This window comes from Ovis aries, chromosome 6 (genome assembly GCF_016772045.2).
Source record: "Ovis aries strain OAR_USU_Benz2616 breed Rambouillet chromosome 6, ARS-UI_Ramb_v3.0, whole genome shotgun sequence".
NCBI lineage: Eukaryota > Metazoa > Chordata > Mammalia > Artiodactyla > Bovidae > Ovis > Ovis aries.
In genome coordinates, this window is record NC_056059.1 from 68,396,149 (window position 1) to 68,417,605 (window position 21,457).

The following is a 21,457-nucleotide window of genomic DNA, read 5'->3' on the forward strand; positions in this document are numbered from 1 at the left end:
TTTGATGATTTGTCATTTTGCTGTTTGTGAGGATATTACAGTGTAAAAAGATATAATAATCTCTTCTTCAGTTCAGTCGCTCAGTCGTGTCCGACTCTTTGCGACCCCATGAATCGCAGCACGCCAGGCCTCCCTGTCTATCACCAGCTCCCTCAGTTCACTCAGACTCACGTCTATCGAGTCAGTGATGCCATCCAGCCATCTCATCCTCTGTCGTCCCCTTCTCCTCCTGCCCCCAATCCCTCCCAGCATCTCTTCTTACTGAACTATTAAATCCAAAGAAAAACTAACAGTGCTGCATAAATTATAAATCTTTACACATAGAATTGACTTGTCTTAGTTGACTTGTTCCCTTGAAAGGTTTTCCTGGTGGATGGCTTTTCTGTGGACCAAAGGCATACAGTTCTAGGATTAGTTCCTTGGATGAGATGATGTATTTTCTGGGTCAGATCGGGAGGCAGGGAAGCAGAGTAGCAGAGTAGTTAAGTGTGGGCCTTAGAGTCAGAATATCTGGGTTCTGCGCCTGTTAGCTGTGTGACCGTGGATAAATTACTCAACCACTCTGTGTAAGCTTCAGGTTCCTCATGCATAAAGCCACCTACTGTAGGGTATGGAGTTGTTCAGTCAGTGGTGTTTATTGAATGCCTACTGTGTACTAGGCCCCATTCTTCACCTGTCATGAAGTTTTCATTCCAGCATGGGGAAAGAAGTGGATAATAAGAGTGTGTTCCATGGTGATCAGCTCATTAGAGAAGAACCAAGCAGGGAAGGGGAGCACACCCATGCCCCATGTGTGCAGGGGAGGGGAACAAGAGCAGAGGATGTTATAGCTTACATGGCTTGGTCAGGGAAGGCTGGAGGAGGTGAAGGGGGCATTCTAGGGAGAGGGAATACAAATTCAGAGACTCTGAGGAGGGGAGCAGACCTGTGTTTGAGGAATGGCAAACAGGCAAACTGTGCTTGGAGTGGAGTTGGGGCTTGGGCAGAGAGGAAGAGTAGGAGGCAAGATGAGGAGTGATCCTGAGAATTAAATTAAATAGAAGACAAAATGTTTAGAGAAATGCTTGGCACTTTTCTCTTTTTGTTGCTGATGATTACTGTGTAATGACAGTTTTCTTATTAGGCTTTAAAAAGAGCCCCTCGAGGGACTTCCCTGGTGGTCCAGTGGCTAAGACTCTCCCAGGGCAGGGGGCCCAGGTTCTATCCCTGGTCAGGGAACAAGAGCTGACATGCCACAGTTCAAGATCCCGTGTGACTCAGCTAAGACCCAGAGCAGCCAAATAAATAAATGAAAGGAGACCGTGGAGAGGAACAGAGGTCATAAGAAAGAGGCAATGCCTCACTTGGTCACTCACCAAACCTTTGCGGTTTTTTCTATAGCTGGGTGCTCCTGCGACAAAGACAGATGAGCCTGGCCCTTGCGTTTAAGGAGCTTCCTTCCAGTGCTTAGTGGTGGAGGCAGAGAAGTCCTGGACCGTTGAAATGTGGGGCAGGGAAGGTTAGATGGATGCCCAGCATGCTTAGAAACAAATAGGTAGTCATTAAAATTAGACTTCAGGGAAGTGAAGTGACGTGTTAGTCGATCAGTCGTGTCCAAATCTTTGTGACCCCGTGGACTGTGTAGCCTGCCAAGGTCCTCTGCCCATAGAGTTCTCCAGGCAAGATTGTTGGAGTGGGTTACCGTTCCCTTCTCCAAGGGATCTTCCAGACCCAGGAACTGAACCCTGGTCACTTGAATTGCAGGCAGATTCTTTTACCATCTGAGTCACCAGGGAAGCCCTTCAGGGAAGTTAGCTATTATTGTGTAAGCTTAGCTTTTGAAGTTCTAGTATGTGAAGGAAAAGATGGGTGTGTGCCTCCGGGGCTGAGGTGGAAGGGTGCTTTCCAAGTAGAGGGAGCAGCCTGGCAGTAGCAAAGGAGTTGGATAAGCCAGAGCTAAGGGGAATCAGGTGGAGGGGTGGGCAGGAGCCACGTGGAGAGGGCTAGAAAGAGTCTCCAGGGAGTGGAAAGGAGGGGAGTGGTAAGAGAGAAATCAGAAGATGTGGGATGCAGGGAGAAAGGAGGAACAGAGCGGGGCGCAGGGGAGGAGAGGGACTGACAACATGTTTATACACAGTGATTAATCATGGGCTGTTCCAGTTGCCTTGCCTGCTTTCATTCATTTAATCCTCACCCCAGCCCTTGAAGGTAGGAATATGAATGTACTGTTATCATCCCCATTTTACAGGTGAGGAAGCTGAGGTACAGAATGTGACCTTTTGAAGGTCACACAGCTGTAAGTGGTGAGTTGAGATGCTAACTCAGGCATTCTGGCACTGGTGTTTAGGTGCCTGCGACTGCCTATGAAATAACGTGTGTGCTTAGTTGCGTCCGACTCTTCGGAACCCAATGGACTGTAGCCCGCCAGGCTCCTCTGTCCGTGGGATTCTCCAGGCAAGAATACTCTGAAATAATACTGTTTTATTTGTGCATCTCACTTAACCCTTTGGTAACCTGGCAGGTATACTGGAATTCTGTGTTCTGTCACTGGCCTATCAATGTTGGTGGCAGAGCCTGTTGTTACGATTGTCTTCGTTTTGCACTTGGTTCTTTTCTTCTTGGAATGGATCCCAACAGGGTCTGGGATGAATTCCTTCTATCCCACTCCTCTTCTTTCGTTATTGCCATTTCACAATGAAACTAGTCATTTATTTAAAAATGCGTTCTAGCTGGGCAACTGATTATGGCAAAGAAGAGTATTTCCATACTTTTTCTTGTCACTGATGAAATAGTCATTTTTTAGTCTTAAAGATTTTATTTTAAATAGACATTTGTATTACGTACCTTTTAAGCATATATTTTTTGAATATAGGAGATGCCTAACATCACTGCCGAAAAGCCAGAAAACTTATAGAGCTACTAATGTTGTTTTTGTGTGACATCTTTGAACTGATATCTTATCTTTTTCTGTGCTTAAGGGTGAGTTTAAGTTTTTTTTCCCCTTTAAGATCTCTTTCTATAGATTCCGTTCCCAAAATTAGACCACAGATTATTTGTTCTTAATTAAACAGGAAGCTTGAGGAGGAGTGTTGAACATTCAAGTCCAGACAGCTGGCTATTGACGTGAGAGTTTTAAAGACCTGTCCCCGTGTCATTCTTCTGCCCTGTCTTTTTGATCTTCTGGGTTCTGTCTGCCTTAGTCTCTTCCATGTTGAATAATAATAATAGGGATTAAAATAATGAACCTTTGTTGGTTCACAGTATGGGCCAGTGCTGTGCTGAGTGCTTGGCACACACCCTAAGAGTCTGGTGAGGAGGGGCCTGCTGTTTGATTTAGTGAGGCTGGGTAACAGGAAGGTCCTTCAGCTAGGACACGGCAGAGCAGGGACTCTTACCCAGGGCTTTCCGAGGCCAGAGCTGTACTCTTTACCCCAAATCGGGCCTCTTCTAACATGAGTGAGATGAAATGGATCTGTGTTCTTCAGTGGGTAGGGTGGGGTGAAGCCAGTGAGTCCAGGGCCCTTTGTATCCAGTCAAGGTGGGAGAGCAGCCAGTCTGGCTGTCCTGACGTGGCTGGCTCCTTTAAGATGGTGGCACCAGCAGGCGCAGGCTGTGCGGTTGGTGACGGGTGCTGAGTGGCACGCCACCTGTCCTGGATGGGGGCTTCACCTCCCAGCCACTTTTTCAGGTCCTGTGAGAATTAGGAGGAAAAAGCCAGAAGCGGTGGTGTGCTTGGATGGCCTTAGCTTCAGATCTTGTGTTCAGTGAAAGCTCCGAGTCACCCACCATGACCTGGTCCCACCTCGTCAGTTTCCTCCTTCCCACGCTCACTTTCCTGACTTTGTGTCTTGTAAATAACAAGTATTTATTGATGAGGAGAGTGATGTTCATGCCTTCCTCCTCACTGCCCCTTGGTTCCTTTCAGTTTGCACCTAAGTTTTTGACCTTGAACAGCTTGGATCTTGATCTTATCTTCACACTGCGAGGGTTGCCGTGAATGGGTTGGACTCCCCTCTGGCCTGGCTGAGATTGTGAACTGGATGTGGACTGGGGATAGAAGAGAGGGTGGGGACGCACGCTCCTCTCTGGTTGCATGTAGAGTCACCTGGGCTGCTTGAGAAGCTCTGACAAGTCCACTCCTATTTTTGTTCGATTGGCCTGGATGGGGCCCCAGCAGTGGCAGTTATTCAGACTCCCCAGGCGATTCTGATGTGCAGCCTCTGGATCAGTGTTCAGTAGCTCAGTGTGTACACGGGGTTTGGTTTGGACTATGGCGGGGAGGCTGGCAGGGCTGGGCCAGCCCTCCCCTGTACAGGCCACGCTGCTTAGCTTGCAGGTGACACCGAGTGGCACAGAGCCCCGCTCAGGTGGCGCCCGCTCTGCGCCGGGCACTGTGCTGGGCACACTGCAGCAGGGGCTCGTTTGATCCTCAGTGTTCTCATGAGACAGGTGCTGTTAGACCAAGAGCTTCCTGTTTCTAACAAGTTCGACAAGTGTGCGGTATGAAGCTGACCCGCAAACCTGGCTTTTGGTTTTTCCTAGTTTTGCGGTGTGGAAAACTCGTTTCAGATCTGTGTGTTTTAATAATTTGGCCTCAAATGTGAAAATAGGTTTTACAAGTGAGACACGTACTTGTGCCTTTTCACATAGCTCAATGACTTATCAGTTGGTGTGCAGAAGCGTAAGTTGGTTCTAGAATACCAGTTGAAAACACTACTGTTTATAGGGTCAAAAGTAGACTTCATTTTATGGTAGACTTTGTATTTTAAGTCATTTTGAAGTGAAACTGGTTTTTAATGAATTTTTAAACTTAAAAGTGCATTTTGTAATTTTTTAAAATCACATGCTACGTATATTTGTGTTCATATTATAGACCCACCCTGACTTGTAATCTGACCCACTCTGTGCGCTGTGCCTTCTGTAACCTTCTAGGGTACGAAGCAAGTTGAATTCCAGTGTTTTAAAAATGTGCTCCAGTCTCATCATTGTTAAGCCCAAACTCAATACCCACTCTGCCCTTTCTCTTTCTCTTCATGGTAAAACTTCTGCAACAAGTTGTTTATGCCTGATGATAGACTGATCCCTCACTTCTTGCTCCAACCATGCCTCATTTCATGCTTCACCCCAGTTATAGAGTAACTTGCACATTGCTCAATCCCGTGGCTACTCTTTTTTCTAAGTTTATTTATTTATTTGGCTGCGCCGGGTCTTAGTTGCAGCATTCAGGATTTAGTTCCCTGCCCCGGGATCCAAGCCAGGTCCTCTGCATTGGGAGCTCAGAGTCCTGACCACCAGGGAAGTCCCCAGTGGGTACTTTAAAAGCATTTTTCCTCTGTTTATTGGTCATGAGCTGCTGCTGCTGCTAAGTCGCTTCAGTCGTGTCTGACTCTGTGCGACCCCATAGACAGCTTGTGCTTTTCTAGGTATTGGGATAAAGTGGTGAACACAGCTAAAGAAGATGCCTGTAATCATGGAGCTTGGGCTCCAGGGAGTGTGACAAAGGATAAAGATGTAAATATATATAAAATAAAATGTCTGGGTCACAAAGGACCTCATATCTTACGATTCTATTGATAGAAAATGTACAGAGGCAAACTGTAGGGTTAGTGGTTGCCTGATGATGTAGGGGTGAGGGGAAAAATGAGGAGTGATTGCTGATGGGGTGATAAAAATGTTGTTAAATAACATTGTGATGGTTGTGCAGCTGTGAATACACTAAAAAGCATTGACTTGTGCACTTTAGATGGATCAATTGTATGGTGGATGATTTCTATTTCAATAAAGCTTTTTAAAAAAGGTCAAAAAATGAAGGTGTAAACCCTAACCTGGTAGCTCAGCTGGTAACGCTGGTGGGGATGGAGGTGCTGGTTTGGATAGAGAAGTCAGGGGAGGGAGGCCTCTGGATGAGGTGATGTCTGAACAGACATTTCAGTGATGTCAATGTCAGGCCAGTGACAACAGAGGTGGGAAAGAGGAGGAGGGTATATTAAATAAAATAGACCCTGAGCCAGGAGTTCACTTGAGTAGTCAGGAAGAGTGTGGCTGGAATGGAGTGAGCAGGATAATGAAATGGGATGACTTAGGTCAGGTCGTGTAGGGCCTTGCCTGGACTTGTTGGAGTTTTTCCTTTCATGCGGTAGCCACAAATCCAAAATCTCTACAACCTTACATTGTTACTTGTCACTTGTAGGACCCCCTTGGCAGGGGTCTCTTTTCCCCTCAGTGACATTCATATCCTCAGTGTACCCGAAACCTGTAGGAAAATGGGCTCCTGTTTCTAGAAGGAAAAAGAAAGTGAAAGTCACTCACTTGTGTCCGACACTTTATGACCCCATGGGCTGTAGCCGGCCAGGCTCCTCTGCCTGTGGAATTCTCCAGGCCAGAATACTGGAGTGGGTAGCCATTCCCTTTTCCAAGGGATCTTCCCGACCTAGGGATTGAACCCAGGTCTTCCACATTGCCGGTGGATTCTTTACCAGCTGAGCTACCAGGGAAGCTCTCTAGAAGAAAGGACAGACCTAAACAGTGAGTCTTAGTTACATACACTATTATATACTTTTTCCACATCACTGAGTAAAACTAAGGTTTCAGGAGGGTGGGCCATGTAACCAGTGGCGTGGAGCAGCCCTCAGCCTTCCCTGTGGAATCGCCTTTAGAGAGGCCCAGCCCTGCACCGCTGCCTCTTGCTCTTGTTCTGTTCCAGAAACATGTAGGATGAATGCTGATTTTGATAACCTTTAATTTTGTTTCACTTTTTTGGCAGTGACATGGTAACGACCCCATGTTCTGTCCTCTGCCTCCACCCCCAAAGCCATTACTAGTTTAGTTCGTCATTTTCATTGTCCTCAGAATGCATTAACCCACTCCGGTGTTCTTGCCTGGAGAATCCCAGGGACGGTGGAGCCTGGTGGGCTGCCGTCTGTGGGGTTGCACAGAGTCGGACACGACTGAAGTGACTTGCAGCAGCAGCAGCATGCATTTATCAATACATATATGTGCATAGTGCTATACTAAAAATTTTGTACCTGAGAGCATTGCTTACTGATTGACCAGCTGGAGTTTAGCTAATAATAAAAAACTTTTGTGAATTCTTAGTGACAAGAACAAAGAGGTGTATTTGAAATAGAAATAACATGGATGTTATGTCTTTTCTGTACCATCTGTGTTTTTTTTTAAGTTGGTAGATTGTTTTGATTTCACCAGTATCTTTTTATTTAATATTAAGGTTCTCTAACTTTGTGAGAACTGATTGTTGACTACTAATTGACAACTTTGGTGGAACATGCTGCTGCTTTTTACTCCCTGATGCTCCCATCAGAGATGAGTTAGAATGGAGGAAGGGGCTTTGGAGTGTGAATTCTCCCCAGCTTGGCCACAACTAGTTACCTGACTCTGCTTGTGCTAGTTTTCATAGCTCAAGGAGAATTGTGGGGACTTGGACAAAAGGACGTGAGCTTCCCTCACAGCTCCTGAAAGCAGTCTTGTTGGTCTTCCTCCTAGTGCAGTCCATTTTATATAGAGATGAGTTCTAAAGTCCATATCTAAGGTGAAAATCACCAGTATTAAAAATATCACTGGAGGGATTTCCCTGGTGGTTCAGCGGCTGGGACTTAACACTCCCAATACAGGAGGCCCAGGTTCGATCTCTGGTCAGGAAACTAGATCCCACATGCTGCAACTAAGACCTTGAGCAGTCAAATAAATTAATAAAAATATACAAAAAAAAAATTGCTGGAAATACTTTCAGAAGGTGCCCCCTCATTGCAGATTGTCTCTAGCACAGCAGTTTTTACCTCCAGTATTAGGACAGGTCACCAACTCTTCTTCAACTGAGCACCAGTTGGCTTATGTTTAGGGACTGTGTTTTATGAAAAATATATCTCCTAAATACTTGGCTCATACAGTGTTCTGAGATGCATGCGGAGACTGAGCGGACCCAGCGACTGTCAGAGTCCTGTTGCCCATCTCCCTGTCATTAAGTAGAGGCCTCAGGGGCAGTTACTAGGACAGTTGACTTCTCTCTCCCTCTTCTTTTTGCCAAGCTGTTGCCATGAATTGGTGTGAGTTAAATGTGGATGTCCTGCGGTCCCGTTGTACTCTCCACTTTTGCTGCCACAGACCACCTGAAGGCCCTAATCATTTCCCACCTTGCTCACTACCAGCAGCCTTCATGAAACACCACTCTGAATCCAGGCCACACTTGCCGTTGGGCAGTCTTTCTAAAAAAGGTGATTTAAACACTCCTGTGGCAGCCAGGCTCATAGCAGTGCTTCCCGCATTCTGCTGTGCAGAATTAACTGCTCTCTCTGGACGCTGGGAGCGTAACTTGGTCTGGTGAAATTTCGTTCAGATCTCGTGCCACAGCCGTTTTGTCGCTTTCACGTGAAACAGCTGTGCACGAGTCACCTTTGAGTAGGCATGCCGGAGCGTGCTGTGTTCATCTGTTGCATTTGCATACCCTCCACCAGCCCAGTGGAAATACTCGTCCTTAGACTAACCTCTTAAACAGGGTTCAGAGCCACCCTTTTTCTGTCCTGCCCTGCCTTTGAGTCTCTTCTGTTACCATGCTGCTTCTCACATGTGAAGAACTAGAGATATGAATGCCTTGAAATACCAAAGCATGCTGAATTTAAGTCTTGATGCGTTTGTGCCTACAGTCATTTATTCCTTGAGTATTTATTGAGCACCTGATGTGCGCCAGGTATTGCTTTTGGTACTAGGGCTATAGCAGTGGACAAGAGCAGGTTCTGGCCTTCGTGAAGCTTATATTCTAATGCTAGAGGAAGATGGCGCCCAAATATGACATAAAGTCTGGTGGCACTAATGCCATAAAGAGAAGTGAAGCATGGTAATGGGATAGTGAAGAACGGGTCCTGTTTGTTGGGTCTGGCAAGGTTCTGTAAGAAGGTGATATTTCAGTGGCAACCTGATGAAGCATGAGAGCAAGCCATGTTATTATTAGAGGAAAGAGGGCTCAGTGCAGAGAGAACAGTGTGTTCAAAGGCCCTGAGGTAAGAGCTTGGATGGAGTATTCACAGGATAGCAGGAAGCTCTCTGTGACCGAGAAGAGTGAGGGGAAGATAGGTAAGAGATGAGATTGGGTAGAAGAGGCAGAGAACGTGCGGGGCCCTGAGGCCATAACTTCTCTTTAGCCTTGAGTGCCTTTCCCTTCTATCTGTAACTTCTGAGGTTGGAATTAATTTTAATTTGTTCCACATGGTAGCTAGTTGCCCTCTGCTTGCTGAATAATTATCTCTTCCCTGTTGATTTGAAATACCATTTAATCGTGTTAATTCTGTGTGCTTATACATACACGTAACCATACAGACGTGCATAGACATGTTTATTAACTCTCTCTCAATGATTTGTCTTACTGCTCCTGTACCCTATTTTATAGCACTGTATGTCTGCACCAGGCCTTGGCAAACTACAGCTCATGGTCCGAACCAGGCCCACCACCTAGTGTCTAGACATAAAGTTTTATTGGAGCACAGCCACACTCATTTGCTTGTGTACTGTTTATGGCTGCTTTTGAGCTTCAATGGCAAAGTAGCTGCAGCAGAGATGGTCCACAAAGCCTAAAATATTTAAGATCTGGCACTCTTGCAGAGAGTTTACCAACCTCTGCTTTATATTATGTATGGTCTGATAGGGCCTGTTCTTCTTCATTCTTTGTTTACAACAATTTCTTGGCAAGTCAAGTGTGTTTGTTTTTTTCAGGTGAACTTTGGAATCAATCTGTTAAGCTTGCCTGACTCCCTTCCCTTTCCCTCACCTCTTTTTTGGGATGGGGAAGTGGGAAGCAGGGAGAATAGGAATTTGATTGCGTTTAATTTTGTAGTTCAGTACAGGGTGAAGTGATCGTCTTACAATACCAGGTCTTTCCATTCCAGGAATATATCTCTGCATCTGTAAACTTTTACTGTTTCTTCACTTGAATGTTGCACATTTAAGTTTATTCCTACATGTACTGTCACTTTTCATTGCTATTATAATTGAGATCACCTCCCAGGTATATTTAACAAGTGATTATTTATGGCATAAAAGAAGGTTTTGAATTTTTATCTATTTCAGTTGTTTCTGACCCTCTTATGGAAGTAAACTCCTGTTGGTGGTGGTGGTGAAGTCGCTCAGTCGTGTCCGACTCTTTGCGACCCCGTGGACTGTAACCTACTAGACTTCTCCATCCATGGGATTCTCCAGGCAAGAATACTGGAGTGGATTGCCATTTCCTTCTCCAGGGGATCTTCCCGACCCAGGGATCGAACCCGGGTCTCCCGCATTGTGGGCAGACACTTTAACCTCTGAGCCACCACTGTTAATTCTTAAAGTTGATTCTTTTGGTTGATGATGGTCATTGTCTGAACTTACCAGTTTTTGTTTTATTACTTACGTCTCTCTATATTGTGGGATTCTGTATACAAAGAGTAGTTTGAAGGAAGTGAATTTTGACCCTCTCAGTGGCATTCACTTTTTTCTGTTATATAGGTCACAACAAGTGATAATTATTAAAAAAAAAACACAAAAAAAACCCCCAAAACTCCCAGAAAACTTAATGCTACATCAGGATTTTTTGATCATTTTAAAGAATACTCGGAAGATAATTTAGGCAAGCCGTTTATCAAGCATGCTGTATTTTTCTGCAGAGCCATTTGTCACTTTTAATACAGAATGTTAGGTTTGCATGTCACACATGAGAGTCTAACCCAGTGATAGTGGAGAGCCTTTTGATCATGGACTAAAGTTGACTTAACTGAGCATTTAGCCTTTAGAATTGAAATAGGAGCCAGAGGAGATTTTATGTCAGTCAGTGCTTTCCTAAATGCGCTTCTGTGAAGCATGCGATCTTCACCCTTAACATCTATTCCTTAAGGATGTGAAATCTATTTTAGATTTCAAGGTCTGTTACTTGCCCTGAGCAGTGAACAGATGAACCGTGAATTCAATAGTGTTAACCTTTGTGGATTTATCTTTTAATGCCATTTTGGTCTCTCCCCCCCCCCCCCCGCCCCGGATTTTGTGTCTACTCCTTAGCTTTTTACCTTGATGAAACTAAAGAAAAACTGTTCTCTTCATGCTGCTGGTTCCTTTTCTTTCTCCTTTTTTTTGATGAGGTGATGATGAGGTGGTTATGATAGTAGACACTGGATATGGAAATAGAGACTTGCTGACATATATTATGTGACTTGTGAAATGAACCTTGTTACTTGCATCGTCTGTAAAGTGAAACTTCATGTAAAGAACCTTAAATGCTCTTGTATATTTTTTTCCACTGCTGAGATATTCTTCCACCATCGTTACGAAATCAGTTGGTGGTATATGAATGTAGACATACCATCATAGGCTGTAGAGATGTATCAGGCCGTATGCCTCTGTTACAGAGGCAGCTGCAGCTTTGAGATCTTTGATGTGGGGCTTGACTTGGATCTACAGAAGTAGAAACCATTGTAGGTGGTTGGTGTGGAAAATGGTATATATAATCTAACAGTGATAATATCTTTTATTGGGCACTCACTGTGATCCACACATTACTCTGACTCTCTGCCCCATCCAGGCATTGTAGTCTCATTCACAACTGTGGACATTGAAATTTAGGTTAAATAACTGGTGGATCTGAGATTCAAACTAATTGTTAGACTCCAGAGTCAGGTTGTAAAGCTCAGAGTGTTATTTTGGCAGAAACTGTGTGTGTGTGTGTGTGTGTAAAGACGGATTTAGCAATTTTAATTTGTTTAGATTCTCCTGTGTGAATTTTGGCAGTTGAATCAGCAGGTCTGGAGACCTTATTGCTTTGGTGATCTTTGGCAGACCCTGTGTATCCCCGGTGAAGACAGAATCTAGATCCTTAAGTTTTCTGGTTTTTTTTTTTTTTTTTTTTTGCGAGTCCAGAAGTTTAATTTATATATCAAGATATTACTGTAGTGTATCGTTTGTCTTCCAAATTTTAAATTGAGAGAGTACAAAAAGGGAGCTTAGGGCTTGGTCATAGATGCCAGGGGAGGGGGATGGGGTAAGATTAAGTTCCCCAAAGCCTTTGCTACTGCTCCTAGCTTTAGAGCCTCCTACCTAGGTTTATGAAATAGAAGTGTAAGTACATACATACACACACGTGTGTATATATATATATATTTAAACACCCCAAATATTTTAAAATCTTTTTCTGTGCAGTTGCACTAATGAAGATGGAAAATCAAGATCTGTACATATTTATATCATCATTTACCTTAAATATGGCTCAACCATTCAGATGCTAAATAATTAACACTTGTCTGTATTTGAGGTCCTTCTCTGGTTGTCTCTCAGCCAAGCCCTGTGATTCTTTGGCCCCCACTCTCAATGGCTGTGCGTGTGGTGTCAGGCCGGGGGCTTCTGGTGGTTGGGCCAGCGCGTGCACGTGTACATGTGCACTTATAGCCCGCTGCTCCTGACAGTGGTGTGTGTATGTCAGGGACTCTGCTGCCTGCTAGCCCCTCTGCCCTCCAGGCCAGCCCAGACCTGGATTCCTGGCAGGATTTAGAAGAGAAAAGTGAAGCTTTCTAAATACTGGCAGGCAGATCAGCTTGCTTTCACAGCCTAGAGTCCAGCTCAGCAGAGACAATTTGTGTTGTAGTGTTGGCTCCTTGCATCTGACATGCATCCTAAATAAATATTCCAGGAAAGGGTGATTTTTTTCTCTCTCTCTCTTTTTTATATCAGAATGACATAACTTGGAAAGTTACAGTATCTTTTCAAGGTTACTTTCAGACTAACATTTACTAATTGTGATGATAGTAAAGAAAAGGAACTAATGTAAATCTTGATGTTTTATGAAACTGCTTGTATTGATGCTTATTCAAATATGAAAATAGCCGTCGACTTTTAACTCACATTCATATAACCCACTATGGAGGCAAGCATACTTTTTATGAGAAGCATTTGAAATTGGAGATTCAAAAGCCGAGCATAGAGTTTTATGTTGTGCGGTATTGTGTGGAAGAGCAGCTTGATTTTGTCTTTTGTGGGTGATTTAGTGTGCAGTCCTGAAGTTGTTAGAGATGGCGGGTGGAGACAGTCTTCGATTCTCCGTGAGTGCGAGTTCTGCCTCTGTGTTACTGGCTCTGTGGCACATTTTACTGTTGCAGTGCCAGGAACTATAGACTCCATCCCAGGGCCCTGGCCTCTCAGACAGGCCACTTTCAGGCCAGCCCTTTGATTTATCTGTATTTGTTAAACACGAGGGGGAGGGGCTTAGATTCCATTTCTGCTCTATGTTGTGTAAGAGTCAACAAAATACGTATATTGTAAGAAATGTCAAGTGATTGAGATGCTTTCCTGTTTATTTTCTTGCCAAGAGCTTGTATTGTGCTGGTAATTCTAGGAGGAGAAAGAGAAAGTGAATATGGTTCATTTGAGATCCGTCGTCTATTTGTGTTACTTAAATTTGCCAGCATCAGTGATATTTTTCTATTAAGCTTAAGTTCATTGCTGATAGGATGTTATAACTACAAGTATAAGTATTTTTGTTTTGTCTTACAATTCACATGAAAATTTCATGAACGGTATTTTAACATTTGGTTGGGAATTTAGTTTTATTGTCAGACTATTTCTAGCAGATAGGTTGGTAGTTGCATGTTGTATCGTATTTAATAAGTATCAAATATAATGGTGATAGTATTCAATTGTATCAAAACATTTATTTCCACTTTTGAGCTTTATTTTTTAATAGTCTTTTTACAGTATGGGAAATAAATGACACTGAATTTTCCCCTTTTTCTTTTAAAGACTTTCAGCTGAACTCTCATCTCTCAACACTGGCAAATATTCATAAGATCTACCACACCCTTAATAAGCTAGTAAGTCAATTTTTTAAAGACAAAACTACCAGCTGTTCAGTTGTTTTAAGTGTATTTGATAAGAATTTAGATTATGGATATTAAGATATCAGCTATTTATGAAAATACTGAATTTTAAAACTTGCTGTATGGTGTGTGATTTCTTGGTAATAATGAAAATATTTCTTGCAGAATCTAACAGAAGACGTTGGCCAAGACGATCACCAAACAGGTATCTATAAATGCTATCCCTACTTAATTTTCAATAAACTTTCTAATAGTTACGAAGGAGAAATACTAGCTGAGACCGCTCCATGTTATTATAATACATCCCATTAGCAAGTTGTTCCTTGGTTGAGGATCTTTCTCAGGGTGTATAGAGGCAGCATGCCACAGCTCCTTCCCAGGAGGAAATCTGTTCTAGAGCTCCGGTTTATAACCGAGTACTTCAGTTCCTTTAACGGGGTTGGGGGTTCTCCCCAGTGGTTTGAAGATAATCATTCCTTTACTAAAGTATTTCAGCTTATACTAAAAAGTAGTGCAGTTTGAAAGGTTTTCCATAAATGCTTGTTGACTTGAGATATAAAATGAGTTGATTGATAGGGAGATAGGAGTATATCTGTGTTTTGTATGGGTCCTGAGGATTTATGGGGTTCCCTGGTAGCTCAGACAGTAAAGAATCTGCCTGCAGTGTGGGGAACCTGGTTTCGATCCCTGGGTGGGGAGGATCTCCTGGAGAAGGGAGTGGCAACCCACTCCAGTATTCTTGCCTGGAAAATCCCATGGATAGAGGAGCCTGACGGGGTACAGTCCCTAGGGTTGTGAAAGAGTTGGACACAGCTGAGCAACTAACACTTTCTTTCACTTTGAGGATTTATGACTGGGAAAATTGTAAGTGGATTATTGTAAACAATTCTCTAGCCCTTTGGTTCTCCAACCCTAGCTGGCATTATAATCATGGTGGAAGGAGGGGCTAGTTTCAACGGGTTGCTCAGCTCCACCTCCAGAGCTCTGGGGTAGGGCCCCATAATTTGCATTTCTGACCAGCTCCCATGTGATCCTGATGGAGCTGGTCTGGAGATCACACTTTGAGAACCACTTCTCTATACTGTGATGATCACAGAGTTCAGAAACTTGCACTTGATCTATAGTTATGATAACTTCCAGTGAAAGTTATTAAAATATATTTTAAAGTTTTTGAAAGTTACCACAGTAATATATGAACACAAGCTTGTTAGAGAATTGTTAGAGAACTGTTAGTTTGTTAGAGAATAGCGCAAAAACAAATGAAGGAAAAAGCCATAACCCTCCTTTAGTATGCTGTTTTAATACTTATTCTTTCGGGTATTTTTGTACCTGCATATGTTTTTATAGTAGTGTTTTGTTGGTTTTTTTTTTTTTTTTTAGCATTGGTGAGCTCATATTGTATATACTATATAGCATCGTGGGTTTTTTTTTTTCATTTAATTTTTTTATTAAAAAAATTACCTTGGAGGTTGTTAGGATTTAGAACTCCCTACCCTTCTCCTCCAGATTGGTTCAGGATCAATTGAAAACTAGGCATAATAAGATGGATATTAAACTAACAGTTGTGTTGGAAAACACAGCTTAGATGAACAGCAGAAATGCAGAAGCTTTTTCACCTTAATTAGACAGCTTTACACACAATCACTGCCATAGGCAGTAGAGCACCGCACACCTGGCCCACCTCTAACCCCCACTTACGGCAGTGCGGGGTAGCAGCTTCTGCTGGCAGGCTGGGCTGAAAGGGAGTCCAGAAGGGGCTGGGCCCCTCTGCACAGGGCCTCCTGCCCCCCATTACCAATTAGATCAGACATTCCTCCTTCCAGGGAAAGGAGTGAGAGAAGGGGAGGTATGTTTTAGAAGGCCAGGCCACAGAGGGTCCCTTCACCTGATCTTTCTGTTTTAGTAAACATAGGTCAGGACAGTTAAAAACAGTTTCCTTAATAATTTTAAAAGCAGTGTATGCACATGATTTTAAAAGAAGTGTCAAAAAGGTGTAAAAAAGCAAACGTTGCCATCCAGTTTTATGAGCGCCAGCTCCCACCCCCTGCTAATACTACACCCTTGACTCTCCAGAGATAACTCTTAAATTCCTGTATTTGTTTCCCAAATGATGATGAGGATATATTTTCCCCCAAATACAAGTATACATTTATATATGCCTCTTGTTTTTGTCACTCAGTGTATCCTGGAGATCTTTGTATAGCACATTTATGAAGCTTTATTTTTAATGACTGCATGATTTTCTGTCTTGAGAATATATCATAATGTGTTTCTGTTGATGCACACTTAAGTGTGTTTAACTTTTAGCTACTACCAATAATGCTGAAAATAATTTTCAGGGCCAGTTCTAATAGTTAAGAAAAAGCACATTTCTGTTTTCTTATTCTGGAAAAATACACTGGTAGGCACTGGAGATGTTTTAAACTTGATAATTAGTTGTTTTGATTTTTTTAAACTTAATTTTTTGTTGGTAGAGTCTTTCGGCTATCTTTCCCTTGGCTACGGTAATGAAACACCTATAGATGTCCATCAGCAGATGAATGGATAAGAAAGCTGTGGTACATATACACAATGGAGTATTACTCAGCCATTAAAAAGAATATATTTGAATCAGTTCTAATGAGGTGGATGAAACTGGAGCCAATTATACAGAGTGAAGTAAGCCGGAAAGAAAAACACCAATACAGTATGCTGCTGCTGCTAAGTCACTTCAGTAGTGTCCGACTCTGTGTGACCCCATAGATGGCAGCCCACCAGGCTCTCCCGTCCCTGGGATTCTCCAGGCAAGAACACTGGAGTGGGTTGCCATTTCCTTCTCCAATGCATGAAAGTGAAAAGTGAAAGGGAAGTCACTCAGTCGTGTCTGACTCTTTGCGACCCCATGGACCACAGCCTACCAGGCTCCTCTGTCCATGGGATTTTCCAGGCAAGAGTACTGGAGTGGGGTGCCATTGCCTTCTCCCCAATACAGTATACTAATGCATATATATGGAATTTAGAAAGATGGTAACGATAACCCTGTATGTGAGACAGCAAAAGAGACACAGATGTATAGAACAGTCTTTTGGATTCTGTGAGAGAGGGAGAGGGTGGGATGATTTGGGAGAATGGCATTGAAACATGTATAATATCATATAAGAAATGAATCACCAGTCTAGGTTCGATGCAGGATACAGGATGCTTGGGGCTGGTGCACTGGGATGACCCAGAGGGATGGTATGAGGAGGGAGGAGGCAGGGGGGTTCAGGATGGGGAACACGTGTATACCCGTGGCGGATTCATGTTGATGTATGGCAAAACCAATACAATATTGTAAAGTAAAACAATAAATAAATAAATAAAAATAGGCATAGGAAAAAAAAAAAGAAACATCTAAGTTTTCCCCTTGTACAGTATTCAGTTAATGTTGAACTTTGGATTTAAGTGAGTGTTGTTATTATAGTAATGTCACATTTAAATATTTAACCTGAATGTGGGAGTTTAATAACTGGGGGCTATAATTCAGGAATACTGAAGTGGAGAGTGTGTTTGGCCTCATACGTCCTCTTTTGTCCTTGGGGACAGTGGGTGTGTCTGATGTTTGGTATATGACTTGCTGGTGCAGTGCCTGGTGCCTTACACGTGCCAGTCAGTGTCGATTAGCATTAGTAATTTCTTAGAGTAGTCCATTTCATTAACATTTCCCCATCTGGTTATAGCATCACTTGTGATTATCATATCTGACAGAGCGTACTTGAAAAATTAAACAACATAAAATCTGTAATGTTTGGAAATCTGAGAAAGTTAATCACTGTAGTGCTTCTTTGAATCTCTTCGTTCAGTGGTAGAGCAATTTCTATACCAACTGTACATGAGAGAGTGAAACCAAGTGTGAGAGGCCAGTATCTTTCTCCTCTCTTTCTTCTAATACTTTTCTTCGGTTCTTTCAGTCTTCCTGCCACCAAAGAAAGAAAAAGAGGAGAGAGCGTGTACATTAATACTGGAGAAATAGCCCAAAATAGTGGGCGTGAATTTAAAAAACCATAGAGGACCAATAGCAATAATAATAGTGAAGGAGGATGATAGATGTTGGAAGTTGTATTGTTTAGAGAGAAAGGAAAGGGAATTTTTTGGTTTTTAATAGTAGGATAAAAATTGCACATTTGGACACTAATAGTTTTACTCAAGCAAGTAAGTAGTTTATGTGTTCAAGAAAATGAAATAAAATATTGTGATACTGATAAGATGTCTTAAAATACAACCTGTTTATCAACTTTGGAGGAGGAAATGGCAACCCACTCCAGTATTGCCTGAAAAATTCCACGGACAGAGGAGCCTGGTGGGCTACAGTCGGTGGGGTTGCAAAGAGTCGGACACGACTGAGCACGCTTGCATTTATCAACTTAAATGACTGTACCTTTGTGACACTGTTCTGTGAAAAAGCTATATAAAAATGATGGAAGTGGCAGAATGAACATACAAAATGTTATTAAGTGAGTCAAGGCTATATGATGCAACAAACATAATGAAAATTCGATAGTGAGATTTTTGTATTGGAACAAGCATTTATACTAAGTTTGGAAAAGTCAGAAAAAGATCTCTAATTGTATAGAGCTCTTATTTGAGGATGCAACTGGGTGCACAATTTAATATGTCGTAGGAGAATTAATTCCTGAACAGGACCTCTTTTTAACTTGAGGCCCACAAGCAAAATGATTAAATTTTAAAAAGTAGCAGAGTAGCTACTTAGATACCATTTATTAGGAATAACATACTTAGTTAAATTATTATGAAAACAGCCAGCTGCATAGGCATTAAAAGGCTTTGTGGTTTGATCCAGGTGAACTCAATTTGCTGTTTAAAATTGATTTTTCTGGGACCAACTATTAGATATGTTTAAAATGTTGTAATATTTCTAATTGTTTAATGTAAGAAGAAGAGCTGCATTCATTGACTGATTTATTTGAAAATATGGTCAGATTTATTTGAAAATATGGTCAGTTAATAGACTAATTTATTTGTTCTCGTTAAACACTGAACCAAAAAGAAATGAACCTGAACTCACTCATAACCTTTGGTTAAAAAATGGAAACAATTTTGTTTTCTTCCTAAGGATCATACAAACACTTCAGCATCAAAAGTGTTTCTAATGAGGGAGGGTTTCAGGGTCACTGTCCATCTAATGGGGAGGTGTGCAGACTGAACGCCAGAATGTCTGTCGCTGTAATGTGAAGGAGCCTGAATCATGGTTTGGGACTACTAGTTGAGATTATCCATCCCTTCGTCTTCCTACTTCTTTATTATTGTAATAAGAAGGCCTTTCCTTTTCCGTAAGTACCTGCCAAACGTTTCTAATGAGATTTAGGATGGATTCCTAGAATCTTTTTCTTTCCTCTTTTTTCTTTGTTGTTGTTCAGTTGCTCATTCGTGCCCGACTCTTCTTTACTCCATGGACTGCAGCACGCCAGGCTTCCCTGTCCTTCATGATCTGAAGTTTGCTCAAATTCATGTCCACTGAGTCGATGATGCGTGACTGGCAAACATGGGAAACTTGTAACTCTGATCATTTTCCCCCCAGAAGGCTATAATATGATTGGAAGAGAAACCAGAGTATTAACTCTAATCATTTCAAATGAATTTGTGCGTTAGTTAGCTTTTATTTGTTAATTATTTATTGAATAGGAACTTTTAGGAGCTCAACTTACTGGCCAGTTTTCTTATGTGTCGAATTGGGGTGGTAATAATACCTCTCAGATTTGTGATGATAACTTTGAAAGTGCTTTGTAGTTGTTAATTGAAAACTTCAGCCTTAATATTTTGCCTCTTGACCTATAATAGCAGATTATTTGTACCTAAGTGGATACTTGTAGCAGGTTAAAATAGCTAAAGCTTCTTTAAAACAGATAAACATTCCATAAGATTCTTGTTTATATTATTTGCTTGCTAAATTTTCAGTGTAAAAATAAGTGTAATTCAGGTAGATTAAGTGATTCAAGTTCTGAGGCAATAAAGTCTAAATTTAATGATACAGATAAATACAAATTTGTGAAACATTCATTTGGGTTTAAGTGTCTTGATTTTAAGAAGCAAACATTCTCAAATATTTGTGTTATTAAAAAAAAAAAAATCCTACCTGCCAGGATACTTGAGTCAAGTGCTTGTCTTAACTGATAAATGGGGGGAAAAAGTCTGAAATGGTGGTGTATTACCTGCTACCCCGTGGACTGTAGCCCACCAGGCTCCTCTGTCCATGGGATTCTCGAGGCAAGAATACTGGAGTGGGTTGCCATTTCCTTCTCCTGGGGAATCTTCCCAACCCAGGGATCGAACCCGGGTCTCCCTCATTGCGGGCAGACGCTTTAACCTCTGAGCTACCAGGGAAGCCCATTACCTATTCCTGGGTGTTTCAAATCTCTGGAAATGTACTGACGTCTTAGCAGAAGTTGATTTACAAATTTTTTAGGAACACATTTATTTAACAAATATTTCTTGAGAGTCTACTATAGGATATATATATATATATATACCTTATTACCGTATAATGATACTGTATTAGTTGCTGTGTCTGCACAGATGAACCAGACAGAACCTTGCAAACCAAGGAGTACTTTTGTGCATGGACTTAAAAATCTTGAGTTCTTGCTGTTGCTTGGGTAGGATCCCTGAAGCCAAAGTGGGGGGTTGGGGCTACCACACCTTGAGTTGTATGCACTCTATAAGTTTTTGTTGACTTGGTTCATGTCACTAAATTATTTTAGGTCAACTTGTTTTCCTCAGCATTGAACACTTGCTTTTGAGTTAGCCTGAAACTTAAGTCATTGAGTTCCAGGATTCTGCCTGTAGAGCTGTGCTCTGTGACTTCTCTGGAATGTGAGTTGGACACGTTCTTCCTGTGAGGTGGAGGTGAGAGGGTCGAGGAGCCAGTGGGTGCCTGAACTGTAGCAGGCGTTGGGACTGAACAGACACTGTTTCATTGTGAAGGACGGCCCCTGATAGTCACTTACTTAAGCCGATGATTAGAGCAGAGACATCTGAACAGGGGCCACATGAATAAATAAAAGAACAAAATGCAAAATTTGAGATGCTTTGGGGCTAAAATATGAATACGTTTTATGCCAGGAAAAGTGATTTGTGAAACTTTAACAGAAAGCGTTCATTAGTAAGAAAAAAGAAAGTTGAAAAAGTTAGGTAACGGATGATGGCAGTGTTTGCAGGAAGAGGCAACGGTAGAGGAGCTGGTGGTGATCAGATCTTACTGGTGAATATTGGTGGAAACATTGTTTTAAATGATGGTCATCTTCCCACGGGCTGGAGAGAGGGGTGCATTTCCTCTGTGCTCTGCAAACACTGGTGGGAGGGAGAGGTCAGTGCCGGACTAGAAGCTCAGAACCTGACTGACCAGAGCCGGGAGACAGTGTCTCTCCTTCACACATGCACATCCGAAGGGAGAAGCAAGCGTCAAGGTTGCTCCTTTCCGAGAAGCGTGGCAGGCTTTCCGGCAAGTTGGGTCACACTTTTTTATTCTGCGAGCCCCACCCTGAGGCATTACTGGACAAGAATAAATCTTGTCTGTTGGCGATCTGCAAAAGCTTGGGTCTCTGCCCCTCTCAGACCTCTTTGTGCGTCAGTGTAAACAGGACTGGGTTTCGCAGGGAGGATGG

General features: G+C 42.4%; 1 protein-coding gene across 20 annotated transcripts in view; it reads left to right on the forward strand.

Moving 5' to 3' along the window:
* DCUN1D4 (defective in cullin neddylation 1 domain containing 4) overlaps positions 1–21,457 on the forward strand; it is a 74,774-nt gene that overhangs the window by 9,276 nt on the left and 44,041 nt on the right. For 16 of the 20 annotated variants that reach the window (XM_060417098.1, XM_042251407.2, XM_042251408.2 and 13 more), the window contains exons 2-3: positions 13,741–13,811; positions 13,983–14,022. The exons of the other annotated variants lie outside the window; for them this stretch is intronic. In XM_060417098.1, coding sequence (XP_060273081.1) covers positions 13,741–13,811; positions 13,983–14,022 — 111 coding nt within the window. The remainder of the gene's footprint in view (positions 1–13,740; positions 13,812–13,982; positions 14,023–21,457) is intronic. 20 annotated transcript variants of the gene reach the window in all.